The sequence below is a fragment of the Triturus cristatus genome, chromosome 4_1, assembly GCF_964204655.1.
Source record: "Triturus cristatus chromosome 4_1, aTriCri1.1, whole genome shotgun sequence".
NCBI lineage: Eukaryota > Metazoa > Chordata > Amphibia > Caudata > Salamandridae > Triturus > Triturus cristatus.
The window spans coordinates 266784518-266804245 of NC_140585.1; the positions used below are offsets into that span (position 1 = coordinate 266784518).

The 19728-nt window shown below is 41.6% G+C and overlaps 1 protein-coding gene across 1 annotated transcript in view; it reads left to right on the forward strand.

Moving 5' to 3' along the window:
* Positions 1–19728, forward strand: part of LOC146854241 (estradiol 17 beta-dehydrogenase 5-like) — a 183119-nt gene that overhangs the window by 90235 nt on the left and 73156 nt on the right. The window contains exon 6 of the mRNA XM_085652024.1: positions 16552–16661. Within this exon, the coding sequence (XP_085508150.1) occupies positions 16552–16661 (110 nt within the window). The remainder of the gene's footprint in view (positions 1–16551; positions 16662–19728) is intronic.

A 19728-nucleotide genomic window follows, 5' to 3' on the forward strand; every position in this document is an offset into this window, starting at 1 on the left:
ATGGAATAGGAGGCGCCTAACCGTATGCACCCATCCTTTGCTATGCATTACTCTTGGCCCTAGAGTCTAGGGCTCATAGATATGCATGTCTTCAGGATCAGAAGAGGATGGAAGGTTGTTCAGGGCATGGGCGTTGCCTAGACAAGAACCTCTCATTTCAAAAGGACAAGTTTCATGAAACAACTGAGAAATAGATAAAGACTCCAACTCCCATGACCCCACAGGTCTCTACAAATCTTGCACATGGTGGTGTGGTGGTGGCCGTCTAATAAGCATACATTGTAAGTTCCCCATGATTTATAGCATCCTTGCTAGCAGTAAAGATGTATTCGGGTCCACGACTACAGACGGTCGGTTTTGACTGCGAGGGACTTATCATAGTCCTCCAAGAAAGCCGTGTTTAACTATGAATACAGCTCCACTTTTCTCTTTTGCGAAACCGATGCATATGGACTTGACGGGTCACCATGCTGCTTTTTGAATACGAGGCCATTTGGGAGCAGTTCATTTGAATATACGTTTGTAAACTGATTCCGTAAAGTCAGCGTCTCATTACTGTGGACCGATGCCCTGAAGAAGTCTCTGTGTGGAGACGAAACACGTTAGCTATGGCTGTGTGGATTTTAATGGAAACACAATAAAGAGCAGTCCTGAAAAAACGAAAGGATTACGTCTGAAATCTGGAATTCACTTTGTGTGCACATTGTCTTTGAAATGATTATATAGGAGATTACAGGGTGCTGAACCAAGTGTGTTATGTTTTAAAGGGGTTTTTATCCTATTTGGGAGTATAAAGGGAAGTGCTCCTAGGTTCTTTGCACTCAATGCTAATAGACATAAATTGTTCCACTTGAAAACTTGTAATGTCAGGTGCGGTTTGCTATAGCCTCTTCCCCGTTCTCGGTGTGTATAAACGGATCCACATTGGTTCGTTCGCCATTAACTTTTGAGACACAGGCTTCCATCAGAAGCCACCTGTGAATCTGAATTTCGGCCATTTTCGTCTTCATTAACTTGTCATGGTAAAGACGTGAATTCAAGTCTTGAAGGCCTTATTGACTGTACAATTCGCGATTTGGATCAGGTCAAATAAGTGTTCCTCGACATAACCTTGAACCATCTAAATCCACTTCGAACCTGAAACTCCAAATCCACTACGTTGAATCATTGGCGAACTACCATCTTCTCTTAATACAACACTCTTTTTCAGAGCCTTGAGGAAGTCACGGATGTGACGAAACACGGGTTGGCTGTTTTCCTGTTCTGTTACAAGGACTGGAAAACCATATCACGCTTTTCGAGACTTTATTGTGTAATCATATCTTGGAACCTTAAGTGTTTTCAGTCCTGACAAATATTGTAAAAAAAGCTTTTAACCAATTTTGATACTTACTGAATAAATCAATAAATGTTTTGATAAGTAAATCTCTTGTGTTTCCTGTGTTTAAGACAACTTTAGCCTCATTAGTCTTGACTAAACAGTGTCATATATTTTAGTCTTAAATATTATGAGTGCCGGGGTATACCCTGTTGTTGTAAATCGTGATACATAGTTGATGCAGCAGGGACTTGTTGTTGGAATGCTGTTATTTTTCCCTATGTAAAGTCAATTAAATCCATCCTGAAACAAGAGAAGTATCTTGCAAGGATATAGTCTTGCACTATTTTTAGAAAGAGTTACAAACTTGTTAGCACTTTGTTTTCCATCCATCTATTAGGATTACAACTTTATCGTACTCGCTTGTTTTCACCAATAGTAATCTTTTATGGTTATGAACTCCAAAGTGCTCCTACGTATTAGTCAGTCGTAGCACGCCACATCCCGCAGCGGGGCGGGCAGAACCTGATGATGAAGCATGCCACCAAGGGACGTTTTGGTGGGTGAGGGTTATTTTAAAAAAATGTATTGCTTTCCCATGCTAGTAACCAAACGGTTCACTTGGGTTCAGTCACTTTTTGGAAGGTTAGCACTTTATTTTGTAAATTCTGAGTGGACTCTTTTTGTTTTTTCATTCCATAGAAGTCCCTCAAAGTAAAAACCCTAACATGACCACCATGTGCTGCATGTAAAATCCCACCATGTGGGCAGGGTTGGATTGGGAAGGAGGCAGTTGGACTGTGGCAATGGGCCGGTGCCTCGAGGTCATCTGTGGGGCGTTTTTTTAGGGCCTCTGTAAACTGGCACACAGAAACTTACTATCTTTCCCGGTCCCCACTAGACCACTGTAAAAGGTTACCAGTTTTCAGGGCACTCCCCTGCAATGCTGTCAAACTGAGACTTTGGGCTAGGTATTGTTCTGGCCTTTAGTGCATTCTTACCTTGCCCCTTGCCTTGTGTATCAGGGTCATTCGGCCGCTGGGCCATCACTTTCAGGCCATGGTGGATGTGTGGAGGGTGGGAGTATGTAGGGGCCTCGTAGGGGAGGGCATTCTCATCTAAGCCCTCCTGAAGTAGCAGCATCAGCTGTGTGCTTTTCTTGACCTCCAATCTGCTGCCAGGTCATACCCTGAGGCTGTAGTGGGCTGTGGAGTGGGTGAGTAAGAAAAGTGCCCTCGCTGGGAGCCAGGTGTTGTCATCTCGGTCCCAGTGTTTTTTAGGCCTTGATGGAGGAGTGGGGGAGTATTTGCATAGGCCTCACTGTGAGATCACCTTTACCAAAGTTAGTAAATAAAAACATAGAATGTAGTGTTATGGTCTCAGAGCTTCTGATGTTAGAACTGGGGAAGTACGTTCGAGTTCTGGCATCAGCTCAACATCCAGTGATTCTGAGCAAATCACTTAATCTACCTAAAATAATAATGAATTTCATTTTGTGCAATATAGCTGGTGCTCATTGTAATTGCTCCAATGCCTTAAAGATGAGTTCACACTATATAAAGCTACAAAAAAAAATACTAACCATTTGGGAATGTGGGCCACTTTGTTTAAGAGTGCCCGGGCCTGAATGGGGCGTGGCTTGCGCGCCGCTGCGTGATGGCGGTTTGTGCCTGAGCTCTGCGCTGGAGCAGGAGTCAACGGAGGTTTTGCTGTCACCTCGGTTTGCCCTGGTATTTTCTGAAGTGGGCCTTTTGGATATGAAGCTGCCAAGCTTACCATGAGAGGCTTTTCCTGATCTTTGTGGATGCCGGTGACCATATTTCGGGCAGTTTTAGGTGGCGCTCGGCGTTTTCGCGAGCGGCCGCCATTTTGTTTTTCCTCAAGAGCGACATGTTCTTTCTCCTCAACACGACGCTGTCACTGCTAAGGATTTGCCAGGAATGAGGATGGACAAGAACTGGTGAAGTTGTTCACATTTTCTACGTTTATATTGCTCTTTTTATTTCTCTTGATGCTTTTGCTGCCTATTATGACCATATTGTGTGGTTTTCGGCTGTTATACCTCTAGTCAGAGCGCCGCCATTGCCCTCTTATGAGGTCTTTTTGATCGTTATTTCCCTGCTTCATGGCTGTTTCTGGATGTTGGAAGGTGCTTTTTGTTATCTGCAGGACTTGATATTTTTGTGAGGTGGTCCCTCTCCTTGCCCTGGGAGACGCTATTATTTTTGTCCTTTGATGTGAGCGCGCTTTCCATTTTTGCGTGTTTCCTTTCTCTTTGCTCCTGCTAAGGTGGTGTGCTTTATGGCTGCGAATATGGGCCCGTCACCAAATGCTAAAGACGCTAAAGACTCTAAAGCGTCTCTTAAAAGGTCGAAACAGATATCCCCTACGCCTGAATCTGCGCAAAAGGACCCTGGTGCCACTCTTGAGTCTATCCTGACGCGCCTTAATGAGGTCTATGAAATTGCGCAATCTACCAAGACTAACACAGATTTATTGCAAGTTGAGGTGTTAGCCATCAGGAATGATTTCAAGGCCCTTTCCCTTCGTGTTTCGGACACAGAAGCACGTATTAGTGGTGCAGAGGACTCCATGCAAAAGCAATCTAGATCTCTCTCACAGTTAGAGCGCTCAATGGCAGCATTGCGGAAAGACCTTACTGAGCAGGAGGATCGTAACCGCAGGTCTAATCTGCGCATTTTTGGTCTTCCGGAGGATGTTGAGAAAGATGCATCTTCCATGATTGATTTCCTCTATCATTGGATTCCTTCCACACTGCAAATCTCTTTCCAAAGGGATTTTGAACTGGAACGTGCACACCGTGTTCCCACATTTCGCTCTAAATCTGCTACGCAACCTAGAGCGATAATTTTCAAGCCACTGCGCCATCAACATACAGAGCAAATTCTGGCTCACATGCGGAAGGTTAGGGTTGTCTCTTGGAATGGCCATCGTATTTCAATTTCTCAAGACTTTGCCAGAGACACGGTCATTAGGAGAAAGGGCTTTCTTAATCTTCGGAAGCGGTTAGCCGAGATGAATATTCCCTTCTCTTTTGCCGGCACTTCAAAATTCCGCATTACTTTCAAAGGGCGTTCCAGAATCTTCGATGAACCTGCTGATTTGGCTTCGTTTCTGGATAATCAGTTGGAGTCGCAGATGGATCTTCAAATGGAGGCCTCGCTTGTTCCTGGCGCTTCTGGCACCTGAGACGTTTATACATACTACAATGTTCTTTTTGTCTTTGCCAGGTCTATTAGGTTTACTCTCTCTTAGATCTGCGTGATGGTCCTATTGTCCATTGTTCTGGAAGTGCTGTTGTGGTCTTATGTTTTTCCCTTCCCATCGATATAGTGTTGTGGTCTTTTATTGTCGTTAGTCCTTCTGCGCGATTTGTCCAATATTTCGTGGTAATGTTTCTTGATGGTTTTTATCCCACTTATGTACACCTGTTGTCTTTTCTACTCTTTTCATCCCCAATTTGTCCTTCTATATTGGTCCGGGTCCGTTTTTCTTCGCCCAGTGTAGGGCTTCTTAATTTTTTTATATTTGTATGTGGGTTTTGGTCTTTTCTTTTTTCGTTTACGGTCTCTTTGTCTGATTTTCGTCTTTGGTTGTTTCGTATATCTGGAGTACGTCAGTGTTTATTGGTGTTTTTGATATATTGATTGACTATGTATTTGATTCATAGCATGTTTTTAGATAATTATTAATTGCTGTTATTAGGGATGATCTTTCTTCTCTGTATAATTCGTGATTATATCGGTCTTAATGTTATATCTTTGATCGCTTTGTTTCAATATTATTACTAACTGTCTTCTTCCACTAGATTGGAGTTCTATTGCTGTATTGTGTCTGTTGGGCTTATGCTCCTTTATCTTCATGCTCATATATTTAAGTTGTTCACGTTTCTTTTAGTATATTAAGTGCTTCGGATTCTATATATCAGTGGTCAGTTATTTATAAGCTTATTTATAGAATTTACATATATATATATAATCTCATTTCGCTTATTTATTCGCCATAGAGTTTCACTGACTGTTATACTTATCTTTACTACATTCTGTTCCCTACTATGTTTCACTTCTCTCTTTTTTCTTTTTCTCCTCATAAATGTATCATAATTGAACCATATAATATTTTTTGTAATGTATTTCTTTCTCTTTATTCTTTTCTGCTCTTGGTGGTGTCTACTCTGGTTTGGCTACAACTATAGTTCGTTAGTTTTTGATTCATTTTTCACTAGTTCTTAGTGAGTTGAAGTTTTAGATTACTGTTATGAGCTTCTGTTCATATCCTTTAGATGGTTCTTCTTTTTATTTACATATAATCAGCTATGTATTGGTCTGGGGTTAGATATGCTGATGGGTTTTACCCCTCCTGTTGTTTTCCTTGCTCTTTTTCCCATGTTCCCCCTGATATGAACTTGGTCTCTTTTAGACCTTCCTTTTGGACTCTTATCTCTCTTTCTTTGTCTATTTTCTTGCTTTCTTTTTCCTCTTCTTTCTTCCTTTCTTTTCGGATTTCCTCCGTGGATTCTCCTTGTTTTGTGAGGCGGTCTAGTGTTTGGGGGCATGTCTTTTGGGAAGTTGTACTTCATATGTCATACATGCAATATCCTTTTTCTCTGTTGCTAGCGCTATGTCTGGTCTGAATATTCTCTCCCTTAATGTTAAAGGATTAAATCATCCAGTTAAGAGGACCAAAATTTTGGATTACTGCAAATCCCTTTCTTCGGATCTAGTCCTTTTTCAGGAGACAAAGGTCTCTGTCAAGGAGGCGTCATTTCTGAAGAGAGAATGGGTTTCTGATGTTGCGTGTTCAGATGCTTGTGGTAAACGTAATGGGGTAATTACTTTAGTTTCTAAACATTCTGGATTATCTATCATTTCATCTGAGCAGGATACAGAGGGTCGGTGGTTACTATCTAAGATATCTGATGGCAATGCGGTTCTCTTTGTCATGAATATTTATGCCCCTAACAAGGATGATCCGCTCTTTTGGAAAACAATCACCAAAAAGCTAAACAATACTCCTCACTCTGGCAATCTTATTGTAGGGGGAGACTTTAATTTACCAATGGATCCTATTTTGGATAGGAATTCTGCCTTTACCTATCGTCCCCCTCAGGCACATAAACAAATGATTAATATGTGCTCTCTGACCCATCTCCAGGACGTGTGGCGTCTTCATAATCCCACTGGCAGTGATTTCTCCTTTTTCTCTTCCCCCCATTTCTTCTTTTTCACGCATTGATTATCTTTTGGTTCACTCCTCTCTTGTTCAATCCTCCTCTTCTCCGCTTATCCATCCTATCCTAGTGTCCGACCATGCTGCGGTGACGTTCACGCTTACGTCTTTTGCCCCTAGAGTAAGGTCTCGATCTTGGAGACTAAATACAGAAATCTTACATGATGATTCCCTGATTCGAGAGTTTTCTAATGATATTGAGACGTTTTTCCTTGAGAATGTCAGCTCAGTTAGCTCCCCTGTGGTCCTCTGGGATTCTTTTAAATGCACTTTCCGTGGACAGGTCATTCAGTGTATGTCAAGGAGGAATGCTGCCATTAAAAAGGAACTCACGAATTTAGCAGAGGAGATTAAACGTCAGGAATCTCTTTTTCGCGATTCTAAGAATAAGTCATATTTACAATCTATTAAAAATTTAAAGTACACGTACAATACCATAGTTACTAAGAGAGCGCACATTGGCCTGCAGGCTCAAAAATCTAAGACGTTGCTGTTAAAAAATCGTGCGGGCAAGATTCTTGCAGCTACATTAAAGTTCCGGGAATCGTCTTATAAATCTTCCCAAATCTCTTCTATCACTGATCAACTTGGTACGAAAAAATTCCAGACCGCAGAGATCCTTGAGGTCTTTCGCGATTTTTATAATGATCTATATACCCCTTCTACTCAGGCTTCTTTTGAACGGTGTCAGGAATTCCTGAAGACGGTTCCTTTGAAAGCTGTATCGGAGTAAGATAATAATTCTTTGAATTGTCCGATTACCTCTGAGGAGATCATTTCCGCGATTAAAGCCACTCGTTCCGGTAAGGCTCCGGGTCCTGATGGGTTTCCAATTTTGTTTTATAAGACCTTTCGTTCCGTGCTCGTTCCGAAACTTCAATTGGTTTTTGACGCTTTTATTAAGGATGGCTCGGTGTCTGGCTCTGCTGCAGATGCTACTATTGTAGTAATCCCGAAAGAAGGGAAAGATCATTCAGACCCCAAAAATTTTCGCCCTATTTCCCTTCTTAACATGGAAGCTAAGATTTTTGCTAAAATTCTAGCCAGACGCTTAGAATCCTTTATTCCTCAATTGGTTCATCCTTCCCAAACAGGCTTTGTGAAGGGTCGTCTTGCACGTGATAATATCCGTACTTTCTGTCACATTCTCGGTGCCGCCAAGCGTTCCAATCTGCCGGCGGCGGCCTTGGCCCTTGACGCTGAGAAGGCCTTTGATAAGGTCTCGTGGTCTTTTCTACGTGCCGTTTTATGTGCACATAACCTTGGTGATTCCTTTATCCGTATGGTGATGTCTCTGTATTCCCGACCTCGAGCTAACATAAGAGTGAATGGAGCTACGTCGTTCTTTTTTAATCTTTGCCAAGGTACGAGACAAGGTTGCCCTTTGTCCCCTCTTTTATTTTTGTTATCCATTGATCCTCTTCTCAGAATGATTGATGCTCATCCAGATATTAGGAGGTTTTCTTTTGGACCTCATCAGCTCAAAACAGCTGCTTATGCTGATGACGTTCTCATTTTTTCAGAAGATGTTGAACGCGCTATCCCTGCTATTTCTGACACAATTTCTCTTTTCTCAGAGGTTTCAGGTTATACCCTGAACAAAGATAAGACAGAGATGTTCCCCTTGAATGCCTACTGTTTCTCCTCTCATATGGGGTCGGCGGGTTTTAAGTGGCAATCTAAGCAATTAAAATACTTGGGTATTTATTTTTGTTCCACTCTCTATGCTACGGTCACTTATAATGAATCTCAAACTATTCTTAAGGTGCGACGTCTTCTAGAGAATTGGTCCCCGAAACATATTTCTTGGTGGGGCCGACTCCAAACTCTTAAAATGATGATAACACCTATTATTAATTTTGCTTCCTCTATGCTTCCAGTTCAGTTCTCTGATGCCTTCTTTCATGAACTTGATTTAATGACTTCCAAATTCTTATGGAATGACAAAAGGGCTAGAATTGCCTATAAATTCTTGAGGAAATCCTATGATATGGGAGGTTGTAATCTTCCTGATTGGGGGAAATATCAGTCTGGTTTTTTGGCCTCCCAGGGGGCGCTCTGGTTTTCCTCTTCCTCTATTCATGTTCCACCTTGGATGCTAATAGAACAGGAATTGGCCTCTCCTCTTCCGACTGCCTCTTTTTTAACCGCAAATACCCTTTCTATTCCATTCTCTAGATCTATTATTTTAGACACTATTGCTGCGGTTCGCAAGGTGGATAAGAGAGTGGCGATTCCATTACATAAAACTAGATTGTCTTCTATTTGGCGGAATTCCAAAATTAAAATTACTATTGATCCAGCTTTGGTGTCTTATTGGTCGGGGAAAGGTATCTCACTTGTTAAACATTTATATGATTCCAACAATGATCCTCTCCCTTACTCTTCCCTGGCTCAACATTTCTCTTTATCTAATGTAGATTTTTATACCTTTCTTAAGATAAAGGTAGCACTTGCTAAAGTACACCTTCACCCTTCTTCCCCTATGATTACGCTCTTTCAATTATGGATTAAGTCTGGTCATGTAGCATCTAGGATTTATAAATTTTTGTCATCCCCGACACTTCCTTCTCAAACTGTTACACAGCAAAAATGGCTCCATTATTTCGAGCATGGTGTTACCGATCATATTTTTCCAGACACTTGGCAGGATATTGGTAAGCTCTCTCTTCGAAATAAAATTGCCCCCTCTTTAATGCAGTCTAAGTTTTTCTCTATTAATCTTCTTCATTGGACTCCCACTCGATTACATTCGTTAAATCTTAAGGAAGATAATTTATGTTGGAGTTGTGGTCTGGCACCTGGCGATTTCCAACATATGTTCTTTGACTGTCCTCTTCTCCAACCCTTTTGGGGTTTAATTCATAAACACCTCATGCTTATCTTTAATATCAAGTTTCAACTTTCATTTCCATTAATTCTTTTAGGCCCACTGGCGGCCTCGGTCCCATTGCCTTTAGACTCCATGGAATTACAATTGTTGGACCTTCTACTAACCATTGCAGTCAAAGTAATTCTCATGGAGTGGAAATCTTTTTCTTCAATCTCTTACCATACTTGGTGGGCATGGGTTTCTCTTCTACGTAGTGCTCATACTTCAGTTGATCATGCTCATCTTTCTCCGTCTATATCTTCTGGTGTGTGGTTGATGCTAGATACGTACATGCAACTGGCCTCAGAGGGGTTGGTGGATCAATATCCTTTTGATTTTTCTAATTAATGTTGTCTTGGGCGTTCGGTGAATCCTTTGGAAATCCCTCTTTTCTCTCTCCTTTTGTCTTATCTTTCCTTTTCTCTTTCCTGTCTCTTTTCCATCTTTGCTCTTTCCTTTTCTTTCCTTCTATCCCCGAATTAATAACTGATGATGATACTTTTGATAGCTGCTTCTACCGGCTCTGCATTGCTTCCTCCTTAATTAACGTGTCTCTGATACTTGCATAATAATGAATTTTAAGATGTTATTTCTATTGGTTACTATCAACATACCATATTGTGTTTTTCAGCTGTTATCAATTGTATCATTCCTGCTTGTACACCATGCTTGCATCTAATCTTTTAAAAAATAAATTCTTTTGAAATCAAAAAAAAGAGTGCCCGGGCCTAATAATGATCCCAATCCAACCCTGCATGTGGGGAATATTATTTATGTGATACCTACATCCACACTAGAGAGAGTCAGCTGTAGAAACAACTGCAAACATTAGGAGTAGCCTAGTGCATTAATACTAGATGCCCTGGAGCACCATAGAAAACGACAGTACATACCTCTGACACTTCTGAGTAGCAAATCACTGCCCTAGGCACAGAGGAAACAGACCTAGCACCTGGCATTTCAGTGCATTCTTTCAAACAAGTGTAAATTGTTAAAGTGACTGCAGGTCTGATAGTCTTTAGTTTTCAAAGCATGTCAAACAGTGACTTCAAGGAGAAAGATTGATTAGTGGTCAGTCTTTTTGACAACAGATGATTACTGTTCCCACATCTATAAAATTTCATTTTCAGGTCGAGCATTCAAGACCTCTTGCATATACTTTAGTATATACTAATATTTGTATGTACTTTGTGGGATCTGGAGATCAGCCCTAGGACTTGTCTGCTTCCGCTTAGGAACTTTTTTTTCTGTTCAACTGCCTCTATTTAATTGTCTTGATAGAAAACGACCAGTAGAGGTCAGTAAAATACCAGAATTGCTTTCTGCTGAGGGACTTTCTTTTTTAAAAATGTTCTGGCAACTGCCTCTATTTAACTTTCTTGGTAGAAAACGACCAGCAGAGGTCAGTAAAATACCAGAATCACTTTAGCATTCTCTAGATTCCAGTCCATAAAAATCATCTTCCACAAGCACCCATAGATAATAATATTTTTTTCAAATTTTGTATTTTCAGTGATATGACCACCGAATGCCCTGATTTTATATTAGAAACAGAGCTTTGGACTATACCATTTCCTGCTGAAAGGCAATATTTCTCTCCATGTGTTCCCACACCTGGCGTGTCACGCAGTTTGGTGCTTACTGCACCTCCATGTTAAAGAACAGTAGATGTTTCAGCTCCTAGGCTACTGTGCTGCACAGCTAAATACATATAAGGTCCCAAAGGCGAGACCGATTGCATTGCAAATGCTTGTTTAATGATTATGTTTATGTATTGACTTCGTTCATAATTGTCAGATTGGCCACTTTACCATTATTTCCTTTGTGTGTTTCATTAGACATCTATATTTCTTTGACACTCATGTCAGTAAGCTCTAGTACTCTTGGAGATGTTGATAGCTTCTGTCAAATTAGTAGTTTGGGCTAAAAGTCTCTCCTGAATTTAAGAGTCATTTGTACATCTCACTAACTGGTCTTGAATGAGAGAGTCAATGAGACGGTCAAATCCACAAGTCGGAGACAGTCCTCTTAACACAGAGGTAACTTGCTACCTTTTCTATTTTGCCTTCGGTTCTTTTAAATAATGTATGCCTCTTAAGCAAAACATTCATTTTGTTTTTCAAATAATTCTCTAATTTTCTCGGCCGGGGTGGTACTGATGGAACCTTTTCACCTCCTATAGCTATTAAATACAACTGAAAAATGTGTTTTCACCTGTTGCATGGTAACTCAGGTGCACCTATGTCATTCCTGAAATAGTGGGGGCTGATTCGTGCTGGCAGCAGCCATGGAACGTAAAATGATTTGTGGGAGGAAAAAACGAAGATGTGGAAATGGTAAAGGGGAGTGTAAGGAAAGTAAGAGTGAAAAGAGGAATCAGGAGAGGTTTTCAAAGAAACGATGGTAATAGCTTAACAACAATTACCAGTTAAATATATGTCTCTATGAGATGTAAAGATTGCGCCTTGAATAATTAACCTGCACATATTTGTACAAACTATGGGGCATATCAGCAAGGACCGGAGATAATTATCGCTCAGTGCGCTTAGCGCAAGTATAATTATCGCCGGCTAAGGCTGATTTTTATCGCTGAGATAGCGTGCTATCAGCAACGCTCATCTCAACAGCGATAAAAATCAAGGCGCAAGCTGCCAAATGTGCGATTATCGCTGGAAATCCAGCAATAATCGCACAACGTTTAGCGAATGCTTGCTGATAGGGCAGGGCAGATTTAGCCATGATATCCATCTTCCATAGGATATCATGGCTAAGTCAGATGAAGAGGGGTGAAACCCTGAAACCGGTCCTAGGATGCTTGATTCCGGTCCAGGGAAGACATGGCTTGGCAGTTCAGGCTGGACTGTTCCCATGAGGCACAGGGTCAAGACTGATTTGCATATGGCCATGTCTGAACAGGGGTGGCGTGGTGAGCAAAATAACAATGGATTAAACCCAGATCTGTGACTGGGGGTGAATGTTTTGCCAATGTGCAACATTCCGTCCATCATCTTGTGTGTTTTGCTATTCGCCCTATGTGGGAAGGTTATGCCCAGACATGGGTCCCGTGCTCACTACGCCACTGGAGTCAAGCTATCCTGGCTGAAGAGGGGTGAAACCCTGAAACCGGTCCTAGGATGCTTGATTCCGGTCCAGGGAAGACATGGCTTGGCAGTTCGAGCTGGACTGTTCCCATGAGGCACAGGGTCAAGACTGATTTGCATATAGCCATGTCTAAACTGGGGTGGCATGGTGAGCAAAATAACGATGGATTAAACCCAGATCTGTGACTGGGGTGAATGTTTTGCCAATGTGCAACATTCCGTCCATCATCTTGTGTGTTTTGCTATTCGCCCTATGTGGGAAGGTTATGCCCAGACGTGGGTCCCGTGCTCACTACGCCACTGGAGTCAAGCTATCCTGGCTGAAGAGGGGTGAAACCCTGAAACCGGTCCTAGGATGCTTGATTCCGGTCCAGGGAAGACATGGCTTGGCAGTTCGAGCTGGACTGTTCCCATGAGGCACAGGGTCAAGACTGATTTGCATATGGCCATGTCTGAACTGGGGTGGCGTGGTGAGCAAAATAACGATGGATTAAACCCAAATCTGTGACTGGGGGTGAATGTTTTGCCAATGTGCAACATTCCGTCCATCATCTTGTGTGTTTTGCTAAGTCAGATGAAAAGCAGACTCTGCAGGTTAGCGTGAGGCTTGATAATAGGAGAAATGTTGCTTAGCGACCTTTCTCCCGTTATTCTGGGGGGGAACGCCCACTTTGCATCTCATTAGAGATGCAAAGCTGGGCGTTAAGGGAAAGGGCGCTGAGGCAAGGATTCACGCAATAGCGTGACATTGCCAATAGGGCGATACAATTATCGCCGCTTTCTGGCCGAAAACGGCCGCCAAAGCGGCGATAATTGTCTTGATGATATGCCCCATTATGTGGGTGAAAGAGTTAAGGGGCATATTAGCAAGAACCTCATTAAAATTATCGCCGTTTTAGCGGCAGGAAACTGCCGCTAAAATGGCGATAATGGGCTTGCTAATATGCGTTATAGAATTCCAATAGAAGCCCATGTTAGATGTCCTGCACCTCTAACCTGGGCTTCTATTAGAATTCTATAACGCATATTATCAAGTCCATTATCGCCGTTTTAGCTGCAGTTTCCTGCCGCTAGAACGGCGATAATTTTAACGAGGTTCTTGCTAATATGCCCCTTGGTTTCACTGCTGAAACATAAATGAAGGAAGGAGGATGAGACGATAAAAGTTCGTCACAAATGGATAATCCTTCAACCACAACACTCTGGAAGGAACATCTCGAAGTCCTGTTTTTGTGTTTATAGCATAGGAAAGGGCGGTTCTATAATGGAGGAGGTCGTGGAAATAGGCTTCCTTCAGGCAGTGATCCCCCTCTCACAACAGTTCCAGAAAGAAAGTTCTCCCCGAGATTACGCACTCAGAAGGGGAGTAGCCAGTGTGGATAAATTACTGCAAAATATATGCTGGTGGTGCAGTGTACCAGCTGCTAACTGGCACCACAGAGAAAGAGTGAGGAAGGCGTCTGCCAAATCCAAATGGCGGGGCATGATCTGAAGGACATGGTAGTTAAAGCGATTCTTACTTTACTCACTAGACCCCCGTGCAATGGTTCTTGCTGTCGCACAGGAAGAGTGAGAAATGCACCAGTCAAAATTCCAGTGACAGACCTCTCTAGAGTCACATGGTTGCCTGAGTGATCACTTTATTGCGTTACCAAAGCTCCTTGCAATGAGCTCTGCCGCCTTAAAATATGCCACACATACAGATTCAGGGATACAGATGCATAACTAAGGAAGCAGGATATGGTGGAACTAGGCGAACAATGGGTTCCTCTTCCTCATTCCCAACAGCGAATCCTTTTCTTGAAGATGTGCACGCTGACATCCTCCACAGTTTCACCACAATTGGAAGCAGCACACACTTCAGGAGAGCACAAAGAGAGCCTTTGCCGCGCCACATGGGCACGCTACCGGAAAAGTTGCAGGGTACATTATCCTGGTCGAAGAGCAGTCCACTGGCTTCCCCGGCTCACAGCCTGGCGAAACGCAGCACGTGTGATGGGCACAGATATGCTAAACTCCCTTCGATCATTCCACATTAGGGGATTCACCCTCAATCATGCAGCATAAGGGTAGCAGCGCTGGAACAGCAAACAAAAGTTGCCAGGCATCAATGGTGATCAAGTGTATCTTGGAAACCATCTAGCTTCCCCCACCCCACAGGACCAGGAGAAGTCAGAGAATCTCACACAGCATAACCAGCAAAAGGTATTTAACTGTAGTAGCACTACACCTCCTAGCAGCTCTGTACTCTGCTCAGCACATGGAGGTTGATCCAGAATTACAGTTCCTCTGCAACACATTCCCCAAGTAAAGGACATTTTAGTGTGAGTCTGGTTTTGCCTGAGACGGCTCTCCAACGTTCTACATGAACTCCAGTGGAATGTTTTGAAGGTGAGTACATAAAGGAAAAAGTATAGGGAAAGGTAGGAAAGGAAATAGAATATGTAGCATACAACAACCCTCCTTTATGGGTCAAAAGTATGCGGATTCCATCAATCGAGTTATCAACTAGTCGAGGTTCTAAGAAAACTCTGGAAATCAAAAGTCCAAATCCGACAGACTATACAAAATGCCCTCATAAAAGCTAACTAAAGCATTACACACCAATAATATACAAATAGTATGTCAGCAATGCACTTTCGAAAAAAAGGAATACAGCCACAAAAAACACTTTGTAAGTGACTGCTGGAAACAGCTGGCCTCAGACGGCACTCCCTTATGCCATAAGGAAAGGATCTATAAGAAATGTTCCAGCTGGTTCACTTATCAGGCTCTATTTTTGGGCATAGCTAGTAGCCAAAGTTTGCCTCAAGCCAAGAAGCTGCACACACAAATTTACAAAGAGATGGAGGAAAATTCATGGAAAGATAACTTGATAAACTAAAATATCTGCCCTGAAGAGATGTGTTAAATCAAGTCATGCATAACCGCACATAAGAAAACCTGCAAGGCAGAAGGAACAGGAAACTATTCAGCATGGCAAATTCCATATGTCCATGTGTATTACGAGAGGAGCTGGAAGCAATAAGAAACAAACTTACGTGCCTGCTAATCGGCATGTGGACAACGAGCTACGTATAGCAAATGATCTTGCTGAAAACATTTCAGAATTTTAGCTTCAGAGAAATGATGGTGTTCTTCCTAGGCACTGTCAAGCAATGCCTAAGCCAAGGTTGACTAATACCTAAAACTCATGATGGAGGTGAGGAATTGAGGAATATTGGTAGCAAGCAAACACATCTTGCCTGACTCAAGAGCTAACAAACACCTTTCACCATCACACCTTCATGAGATCTCGATCAGATGTCCATTTCTGCTAGGAGAGGCGATAAAGACTGAACGAGCTAGACAATAAGAAAAAATGAACGATTCTTAGCCCTCTTGCATATGCTTACACTCATCCGTGGCTCCCGGCCTTGCTCATCCTTGCGCTTAGCTTAAGCATGGGATCAAAAGGAGAACAAGGTCATTAGGAAGTCTCCCAAAAAAGTGCCTGAGACAGGGATGCTGAGCAGGGATGGCCAGAAGTGAGAACGAAGACGTAGTGGCATGGGGACAGGAGAGTTCCCCGCAGAGGACATAGAAGACATGCTGAATACTATGTACCCATCTAAGGCAGCGCGCTCTGCACACCTTCTACCAATCATCACTAATAAATTATTCTGCTTTTTCACTCAATTTCACCTCACATTTTTTCATAAGTTAACTTATCTGTGCCTACGTAATCTTTTTTTTATATAGACTGTTTCAACTTTTTGTATGCAAAGGCCTGCCTGGACTGAATATAAATAACAGTGAAATTCAATTGACTCCAAAGTCACTTTCATTTTTTAGTTATATCAGCTCTCTAAATAAATATATTCTAATGTAGGTGTCCTGCTAGTAAAATGAAGTCTTTTGTGAAATTGTGCTCCATAAATGAAGTTAACTAATCAGTAAATTATTTTGCAGCTGATTTATCCAATATTAGTAGTAATATTATTTTTGTTTCCACTTTTTGGATTCCATAGGTTGAATGCCATCCATTTCTTAACCAGAGCAAACTGTTGGAGTTCTGCAAGTCTAAGGACATTGTTCTAGAGGGCTATTGTGTTCTGGGCTCCAGCAGAGACGCGATGTGGTAAGAAACTATGAAATATTTCGTAGTCCAGCACTATTCGTCACAACTCACCATTTCATATAGGCAACTGTAGCTATATCCCTGTAACTGTCACCTGCACAACTACAGAAGTGAGAGCTGCAAATACTGATTCTAACCTGTGAGCGTGTGAACCCCACAAGTAAATGCGCTGCATTCTTGTTCCAGTCATCTAATCTCCCATTCCTTCTTTTCTGCATCAACATGTCAACTCAGTGAGATATCCAATCTTGTAAGTTACATACTCTATAGACAACACCCTGTAAAATACAGTCCGGTGGGAAAGACACTGCATATTCTTTTGCCAATTATGTTTCTAAATAACTAAGCAATTCAGTTTACATATATTTAGTTATTTATGCTATTGGGTGATCTACACATTTTGCATACCACTCTGTAACCTTTTTATTCCCATCACAGAATATTCCATAAGGTGGTCAAAGAGCAGAATGTGGACACTAGTGTTGAGGGCAGCAGAAAGGTCCATTTAGTAGAAGAGTTCAAGCCTGACCTTTATCTCTTCATGAAATGAGTTCTTCACATACATTATTCTCTCTCCCATCTGGTACAGCAGCCAGATTGGAGATCAGTGAGGAAGATGAGTAACTCCCAATAGGACTAAGGACACCAGATAACAACAATCTCCATGGCTTGGGCCTTGAAAAGTATGTCCAGTTGGAAATGGATTTCATCAGGATGATGCATCAGCTGTGGTGGACAATTAACACATTAAGTGAAGAGCTGATGAGTGAGGTAGTGGGTTGAACCAGGACTGCTAGACCAACGTTGTCAATTTTGGTATTGCACTTATTGCTGGGGATGCTGTATCTTAGAACTATAGACAATTTCTTGATCACTTTTAGAGAATTGAGAGGAACAAGCTTTATTAGGCAATCATGGGCCATGAAATTTGTCGTAGAAAGTACTTTAAGTATCGTCACAGTTTGATGAGGATCAACGACTGATATGCTTGCCCATAGTTGGTAGATTTTGCCTTTGAAACATCTAATTATGTAGATACAGCTTTGAAATGGGGAATGTATGGAGATTGGTTGGAGTTTCACAACTAATGGTAAGTGCTGAATTCTTCCAAATGTTTTCAGCATTTTCTAATCAGACCTGAAATATGCCTTTTTGGTCCTGAATAAGGCTTCTTTTACGCATATTGGTGGTTATGGTAGTTTGTTTGCTCTGTGAGGCACTGTAACGTGTAATCGTCTGCAAGTTTCAGGCTTTGCTGGTCAGTTGATTTCATTTATACGTCTACCATGTGGTGATATTTTATTTAACAGATCTTGCTGTCCTAGGTTTTAAAGGGCTCACCTGATCTTGGACAGAGTTGATGCCATATGTGATGATGGACAATAGGGCAGTGCTCAGAAACTCTATCAGGAAGGTGTTCAGCTCTTGGGTCAAGACATTGGAAAGTGCTGTGCCTTAATCACTGTATTGACAGGTATACCAGGGGGGAACCCAATATTCCAAACGCATCTGGGTAAGGAAAATATTATCATAAAGCAAAATGATGCGAAGGAACAGATCAAGAATATCTCTTTCAGAAGATGAAGGAAACCATAAATTATCCTTCACGGTAAATTAATTAGTACATGCAAAAAACATCTGCTATTCATACCATTGTCTGAACCCAATGTCGTTCGGTAAATCATCTTTATCCATGTTTAGAAAAAAAATATATTTACATATACAAATGCATGAACATGAATTCATTTTTCAAAGCATCAGGTAAACAAAGCACTTTTTAGAAACAGTTGTCTCTAATCCTTAATGCCCTAATGGAAATATGGATGTAAACACTTCTTTCACGGGCATTCCATACATCAAAGTAGCCCCATTATGTAGTACTCAGAGGTATTCCAACTTAAACCTCTAAAACAAATTTCTTCGTGCTACATATGTTCTATTTAGACAAAAATTCAGAATCCTCCGGGGCTCTTTATAGTCAAAAAGTCGACGCGTTTCAGCCCAACTAGCTTGTGGGCCTCCTCAGGACTAGGGTGTATAAGGAAAATTATTACTGGAACCACATCAAAATCTCAGAAAATCCATCTAATTCACTTGAAGGGATGTCTCAATCACGAAGCTGAAAAACTCTCAAGTCAAAAAATGACCGTCTACGAGGGTTACCGGGACTGTAAATATCGTCACCCACACTGAACCCGCAATGGCATCTGGATTCTAGAATGTTCCAAGGTCTATCGTAGACTGGACTTAGTCTTCCGCTGGTTCCAAACGCAAAATCCCGTACTCGAGGGGGGCGTAAGTAGAAAGTGTGCAGTATTAGACAGGGAGGACGGACTAATACGTGGAATTGCGTGTCTCCCCATAGACATAGGTGTGGGTGACGATATTTACAGTCCCGAGGAGGCCCACAAGCTAGTTGGGCTGAAACGCGTCGACTTTTTCACTATAAAGAGCCCCGGAGGATTCTGAATTTTTGTCTAAATAGAACATATGTAGCACGAAGAAATTTGTTTTAGAGGTTTAAGTTGGAATACCTCTGAGTACTACATAATGGGGCTACTTTGATGTATGGAATGTCCGTGAAAGAAGTGTTTACATCCATATTTCCATTAGGGCATTAAGGATTAGAGACAACTGTTTCTAAAAAGTGCTTTGTTTACCTGATGCTTTGAAAAATGAATTCATGTTCATGCATTTGTATATGTAAAATATTTTTTTTCTAAACATGGATAAAGATGATTTACCGAACGACATTGGGTTCAGACAATGGTATGAATAGCAGAGGTTTTTTGCATGTACTAATTAATTTACCGTGAAGGATAATTTATGGTTTCCTTCATCTTCTGAAAGAGATATTCTTGATCTGTTCCTTCGCATCATTTTGCTTTATGATAATATTAATCACTGTATTGGACATGATGCAGAGATCTTCCTCCAGATGGAAACTGATGAGTGTATTATTAGACCATAAGAAAGACCAGATGATAGCACAGTGCACGCATTCAGAACTATGTCTTGTAGTGTATTGGTGGATTGCCTTACAGCTTTTATAAATAGCCAGCAGCTG